The 7,933-nt window shown below is 38.8% G+C and overlaps 1 protein-coding gene across 1 annotated transcript; it reads left to right on the forward strand.

Moving 5' to 3' along the window:
- The first annotated feature begins 282 nt into the window (after positions 1 to 282).
- Positions 283 to 6,838, forward strand: LOC129263752 (uncharacterized). The gene is made up of 2 exons (XM_054901658.2): positions 283 to 386; positions 2,538 to 6,838. Exons 1-2 carry the CDS (start codon positions 296 to 298, stop codon positions 3,149 to 3,151), a joined length of 705 nt encoding a protein of 234 aa, XP_054757633.1. The 5' UTR covers positions 283 to 295; the 3' UTR covers positions 3,152 to 6,838.
- The last annotated feature ends 1,095 nt before the right edge of the window (positions 6,839 to 7,933 follow it).

A 7,933-nucleotide genomic window follows, 5' to 3' on the forward strand; every position in this document is an offset into this window, starting at 1 on the left:
TTAGCACGTTGTTTAAGCCATATAACAACTATTGTTTAAACTTTTTAAACGACTGTTCAGACTTTTAAACAACTGTTTTAACTTTTTAAACATGTTGTTTAAAAAGGTAGACAATCGCTAAAAAGATTGAACAACTTGTTGTTAGAGAGACAGGCTTAAACAACGTGCTATTTTTTGTTACTGTATATATTTTCTTCATGTTTTGGTCCTCAACTTAATGATATCGTTGTGTTCTTTTCGTAATGCTTTCTTACTTTTGAATCGTTTTGTTTTTTATTTTGTTTTCTTCACAGCAATGCAAGAGGCTTACATGACACAGTTTACACAGTGCTACGTTGACAGCACAGAAGAAACGTTACTAAGAAAATTCTGCAACTCTGATTTTGGTGAGTAATTTTATAAATTTAGTTAAAGACCAAACCCCTCTCCCTCCCCCAATCACAAAAGTTGGAGCAATATGAAAGTGAACCACAACACTGACGATTTCATCAAAATTGGACTTAAAAAGAAAATGTTTCAACGTTTCCCTTGTATTCCACCCCCATAACATGCACAGGACTGGCAGACTGGTTGTATGCAAATGAAGGAACTGATGATATAAGACACTTCCTTTCTTTAATGAAATATGGAATATTTCAGTTTTTCCTCCGAATATACTTTGACTTCACGTTTAACATGTTGAACATGTGGAATCGTTGTTATAAGCTCAAAGCTTACCATAAGAGCTCCTTCGTCGTCGAATCCACAAAAATCGAAATATCATATAATCCATTCCGTAAAAATGCAAAAGAAATCTACATGTGGCATCATTCTACTCTCTCAATTGCATGTACATGTATCAGCAATTGAAAACGAAATCGATATCCGTGTCAGAAATCTTTGAAATTTCTTAATTATGATGAAATAATGTGAAGGCAAGCAAACCGGTTGAAATGTAAAATTCCATCAAAACAAGTTGATTAACATTAGAAGTCAATCAAATCCACCCCAGCAAAATGTCGATTTGAGGAAATTTTGAAAAATCAATATCGGATGTAAATTCATGAAATTGTCACAATTTAAACTTTCGCTACATCTCATAAAACAATGAAAAATTCGGGTGATTTTCTTCTTTCATGCTAAAATCATGGAGCTACTGGCTCCATGCTAAGATTTTCTGGAAAGGATTTTTTTTTGCTGAACTGCGAGTTTGGAATGCAGACGAAGACTTGTCATCCCGATTTCAACCCTAAACCAGTTCTTTCTGTCGGCATAACTGACATTGTGTTTTACCACCTCGAACCCAATGCTTATTATCATAGTAAACACGATCCACGCTCTGGCATTTCACAATCACAACAAAAATCATTGCCATGGAGATTTAAGGCCCCATTTGAGGGGATTTATTCGTAAAAACATCCAATTATCGGCCAAAATGACTGACCTATTTTTGAGCGATGTGTGCTTAGCTTCTACCGCGGTGTCGTTTGGGGATGATGAATTGTCTTTGTGTGCGACTGAGACCGACTCGGAAAACCCATTTAACTTTTACTCATGTAAATAAACAATTTTGAAGTTATAGGAATCCTTGGTTGTTAGCGCTGATGTGATCATCATGATGAATATGAAACGAGATTGTCATGCTTTGCTTACTAGAAATGTAAGGTTGGGTTTTTGGAAGAAGGGAAGCCGGAGCATGTAAATTGGAAAGTGGTATAATTCTATTCATTTTTAATATCTAGTTATTAAATAAATATAAATTCTTTTAATCTGTTTAAGTGCCCCTCTGAGTATGATAAGGATGAGGGACCAGTCGTTTTTACTTACTACTTTTCTTCCTCGTTTTCTCTTTTTCTCGCACTAATTGTAAATCGGGGGAGGGGGGGGGGGGTCCCATTCCCCTCTTGTTCTGCCCCTAGATCATAGGCGATTTTTCTTTTCCTTCTTGTTTTAACTCCATTCCCAATTTCCATGTTGGGTAGGTCTTCATAATGACAATCATAACAATAATGATTATTCCCAATAAAACGATATCTTGATTTTATAATCTTTGTGTCATAAAACTGACACCAATTCGATCGACGGACGGGTGCATCGTCGTGAATATGTAATAGGTTTTCCGTATTGCCGTCTTTTGGCAGGTGCACGCTCTTTCAACGCGGCGTGCGTCTTGAACTGGACTAGCCCCCTCTCTCGACAGGAACAACACATTTTTTTTTTTGGTTTACCAGCTGATAAGTCAACTGTTTCCAAATTGATTAATCTCCTAATTATTTTTAATCGAAATTGAGTTTTTTTTCATTGGATGCCACACCATTTCGAATCAAATTCACTGGAATCTAAGTCACTTTAACTCGGAGTCGATTTGACTCCCAGTTGGTACCATACCGTGTTAAATTTGACTCCGTGGAAATAAAAGTGTATGCAATGACCATACTAAACATATTTATACAATCTGAACTCCCTGGTCAATAAGTAGATTCCTCAACACAATACAAAGTCATGATTATTTTATGAAATAACAAAACAATTCTCTGTTTTTCTCTCACCCCGCTCAGTTCTGAAGTTGAAGATAAAAACGATTCGTGACTCCAAAGATGGTAAAAAGTACATCGGCGATACCAACCCTGAAAAACTCGACATCCTTAAGCAAGGTTCCCTCAAGTCGAAAGATCTTCAAAAGCTTATCTTCTACGTCCGCGAGGGCGCCAACTGCCAATGTGACATGCTAGAACGCAGTGGGAACTACCTTCTCGTCATGGGCGTCAGGGACAGCAGAAAGAACCGGAAGTTGTTCATGACCTTCGTCCACAGCTGGGTGAAGACGCGCGACTTCCGGCGCGCGATCAAGGGGTTTGAAGACCCGGGCATGTGCGAGAGCCTGGAGACGGCGACGGAGGGTCGACCGGAGGAGGTCGCCCCACAGGACACAGAGCCGCAGGAAATTACCCCTTCCGATGATGCTATGCTGGTTGGTCAGACCAATACTCCGGTCAACGATGGCGTACCTACAACACACCAGATCATGGCGGATGAGACGCCCTCTCCGGCCAAGACCAACACGAGGCGGGAGAGGAAACAAAGGAGACGCCCTCGCGATCGTCAACGGAAAAACCGCGACAGGGAAAACCGGGAAATACCTGTTAGGAGAGCTCGGTCTAAATGGGATTAAAGGTCAAAGGTCACATCCTGAACATTTGTGGACTCTGTTAGGTCCGTCCTTTCAAAGATAATGTGTACCCTTCTATCATGAAAACGAGGAATGGAGCGTGAACGAAACTAAAGAATATTGATCTTGAACCATTGGGTGTGCATGGGCACATTTTTATTCAGTCCCATACTATACCAGTCTACATCCCTTTTATATCTAGGCAAAATTAAATGTTCATCTGTTACACGTCCTACAAATCTTAGCCACTTCACAGCTCTCTTAGACAAATGTGAAGTGTTTATAAATTCCATTTAAGTGATCTAAGTGATGATTCATCATTGTGTATCATACGAATAGACGGTACGACTTCGTTAGGTATTGTGTGTGAAAAAAAGGTAAAAAATTAACTTGGTTATTGTGTGCTATGCTTATAGGTGTTGTAACGAGTACACACAAAACTAATGAACATGATCAACGCTCTTTGTTCATGTATATCGTTCCATCAAGTAACGTTTTAAAGAGGCTTATGAAATTTGTGGACCTCTTGTCAGTTTCTTGGTACCTTTTGAAGAATTGTTACACTGTTAAAATAATGGCGAGACTTGTCGACAAGCATTATTTATTGCTATGTCAGATTAAGCTCAGACAATCTCGCAGTTAATGTAAAACTGTTCCTTTGTAATAATACACTTGATATGATATTTGCTGGTCTATTCTACCATATTATCTGGGGTTTTTTGGTGAATAAACAACACGTAGTATAGATCACAAAAAAATCTAACAGTTTCAAAATGGAAATTGGATAATCGTTACCCGATAAATATGTCGTTTCCTCTTCACCAAGTAAGCATCAAAGGATCAAACGGCACACGAGCATAATAACATAATACTCGTGAGTTGTAGGGCCACTAAACAGTGTCCACTTGCGAGGAACACGAATTTGTATGAAGCCCGTAGACCCGGGATCGTGTTCACGGAATATCGGGCGTTTTGGTCTTGAGCCTCGTATGTAGCTGTAAGACCGTTGGGAAGTTTGACTCGTGGTGTGCCGAATGACTCGTGGGCCGAACGACACTTGGACTGCATAACTCGTAGGCTATTTAGGTCGTGGAGAGTGAGACTTCTACAAAGAAAGATCCTTAGCTGTTTGACTCGGGTCTTGCTCGTGGATTCCTACTTCGCGAGTTGAACAACTCGTGGTTCACTCGTGGACTGCCTTACTCGTGGGCGTCTAGTTCGTGAATCGTGTGACTCGTGAACTGAACGAATTTTTTGCTGAATGGTTCTTGGACTACAATCATGAATCAGAGGCTCGTTGAGAATAGGACCTCAAGATTGTGAGTCTATGAGCTTCATGAATTTTTTTTTGCTCGTGGGTCGCTAACTCATAAGCTATGTGACTCGTGGACTGTATGACTTGCGGGTGTGTTAATCGTCTAAAAGTAGTGAGGTTCAGGTATTTGGTGGTATATTTGCCGCCCAGAAACACGCACTCCGACTTGTCGCCTGTAGTGCCTCAACCAAATGTCCAAGACTTGTGACCAAAATAATGATCGAATTTTTTTCACAATGGCCACACAGTCATAAGTGTTTTAGTATAATATTGCTCTATCTTCGCATACAAGTAACTTCAGATATGGACATTATTCGTTCAATCAGTGGAATACAAATTTTCAACGATTTGTGTTTTCAATTTTTTTTCTCGATGGTTTTGTTTACATTTATTCATGTACGAACGTTAACAAACAAATAATTCTCACCTATAGTTTGTCGATCTTTAAACATGCTGAACTAGCTATAAACTAGAGAAAATATTGTACTCGTGTCTTTAAAACAAAGTTCATTGTATTAGAAGTGGCAAACTTGTGTATGTATCTTTATGCTTTTATTATTGTATATATAAATAAAATGGCCGCCGTGATTTCAGCGTAAAACTATTATGCAAATAAATGTGCAGTTTGACTGCGCGCCTTGGTTAGTGCGTTATGTTTGTATTGTTATTAAATGTTTTGATACATAACGTTGTTTTTCCCTGGACCAAAATGACATTTAAATGATTATTTGAATTCCAACGATCCGGTTTGATTAATTAGGGTGATGTTTTCTTACAAAGATCTAAAAAGACATAGGAGTTGTTTACAGTCGTGTTTAAGTGCCAGCGCGCAGATGTTATATAACGCGCAATCTCATTGGTTGGTGTGCGGTAGCGCGCGTCCTCTTTGAATTATTCTGACCAATGCGATGATGCGTTATGTGCGGCATGCAACGGAGAATTAAGTTGCGATTTATTGCCACATTTCATTCTTTGTGAAACACCGTAAGGATACTGTTCCAAAAAATCTCGTAATCAATGTCAAGTTATAAGCTAAGTAACAATGCACCTCAGGGGCCCGTTGCAGAAAGAGTTGCAATCAATCGCAACTCTAAAAATCATGCGCAACTTGATTTTCAACCAATCAACAGCGCGCATTTGGGACTTGCGATTGATTTTCTGACTTGCGTTTAAAAGCAACTCTTTCTGCAACGGACCCCTGCTTGGGTAATCCATCAGTTACACATGTGAAACCGACTCCAAAGCTATTACTTGTATTTCCAATCACATACCATTTTCGAAATGGGGTCGGTTTGATTGGTGTTACTGTAGCATAAAATATAGTTTTGCATGTTCTATAAATAGCTACATTATTCAAACAACATAAACAGGCTCAAATAGTCGATATCGACGGAGGAGCCCTATTTAAACATCCATCCATCCAACATAAACTTCAATATCCGCCATTTTGAAGACTGTGTATTGTATTCTCTAAGTGTACTTTGTAGTAATGGTTTGTTCTTGCGCACAAATAAAGATTTCAATGTAACATACAATGATGGAGGTTTTTCTAACATCAAAATAATGACACATTAAAAAAAAAAAAATTCAAAGTAGGTGCTACTCTGTTAATGTTATTTTGTTTGGACGCGCATGCCTTCAAATTCTGTTTTTTGGGAAATAAATGAATTTCATGCGTCCGTGGCTTTGAGTGTTCAAATAGACGGTTGGTTTGCATATAGAAATTGGTTCTTAATCTATTCCTTCACTCATATATTCAATGGTGGAATTTCATGGATGATCATTGAAAGCGATTTGAATGGAAGGTTTTTAAGGATTGTGGCTCGCTGGATTTGCCTCTGGACTTTGAATCGCAAGGTTTGGGGTTCAAATCCAACCGCAGCACCTACGTCGTTTGGCAAGGCGTTTATCTACATTTGCCACTCTCCATTCAGGTGTAGTAAATGGGTACCCGGTAGGAAGAAATTCCTTGAATGCTCAATGCGCCTGATTAGGATAGCCGTGCTAAAGCCGGGGTAATAGTATCTAGCGCTTAGAAACATTTGTATTAAGTGCTACATTACACATTATTATCACAATTGATTTTAAAATATTCATGTAGGCTATGGCAAGCGGGAAATGACTCCAATACATAAACCAAAGGCTTAGTTTACTATTTTCTGTAGATATATAAACCCTGAATAATTATAGCGAAAATATGGCTAATTGCGCTATATCGACATTTTTTCTTGATTCGTTTCTTTTTTCTACCGTTACATTTTTTTCCCCGGGGGCAGGGGTCTTTAATTTCTAGCTGCGATATTGCGTGTTTTGTTTAGGATACATAGATGTAAATAGTTACACTTATTATACCTAATAAAATAATCATAAAATAACATTGTTTGAGCTTGTGCAATTACTATGTTGTTGATGATTGTATTGATGGAGAAAGGAGGGATGTTTTGATGGATGGAGGGATAGACGGATGGATGGATGTATTAGTGATGAATGGCTGAATAGATCGATGGATGGATGAAATGTTAATTGAGAGATGGATAAATGAATGGATGTATGCACTAATGAACGTGTGGATGGAGCGATGGATGGATGAATTGATGAATGAATAGATGAATTGGTGGATTGATGAAGTGTTGAGGGATGGATGGATGAATAAATGGATGTATGGAGTAATGAACGTGTGGAGGGAGTGGTGGATGGATGGATGGATGAATGAATTGATGTATTGATGAATGAATAGATGGATTGGTGGATGCATGAAGTGTTGAGGGAAGGATGGATGTCTTGGAGAATGGATGGGTTGGTGGATGGATGAATGAATTGATGTATTGATGAATGAATCGATGAATTGGTAGATGGATGAAGTGTTGAGGGATGGATGGATTGATGAATAAATGGATGGATGTATGGAATAATGGACGTGTGGAAGGAGTGGTGCATGGATGGATAAAGTGTTAAGGGAAGGATGGATGTCTTGGAGAATGGATGGGTTGGTGGATGGATTAATGAATTGATGTTTTGATGAATGAATCGATGGATTGACGGATGCATGAAGTGTTGAGGGAGGGATGGATGAATAAGTTATTATTATTATCATTATGTGACCCAGATTGGATTTCCCTTCAAAATCCCTTCATATTATGGTAACTGGAAAATCGGTAAATTTAGCGAAATGTACAAAGAACATTATATTTTTGCGATATCTAGAATAGAGGGAGGCACGTTTTCCCGATCGTCTGCGGAAATGTGAGAAGGTCCTCGGTTTCAAAGGGGAGGGGGGGGGGGGGCACACTTGTGTAAAATTTGTGTACAAATTTTGATTGTAGCTCTCAAAAGGTATCCGCTACTGATCAAGAATCATGTATGGTCTGAAGTATACGGTTGATCACATACGACATCAGTAGTAAATCTCACGATTTTCGTTATAACCTTGACAATTTTAATCGTGAAATTTGCGATGTTCGGTGCAAACT

This window comes from Lytechinus pictus, chromosome 6 (assembly GCF_037042905.1).
Source record: "Lytechinus pictus isolate F3 Inbred chromosome 6, Lp3.0, whole genome shotgun sequence".
Taxonomy (NCBI): domain Eukaryota; kingdom Metazoa; phylum Echinodermata; class Echinoidea; order Temnopleuroida; family Toxopneustidae; genus Lytechinus; species Lytechinus pictus.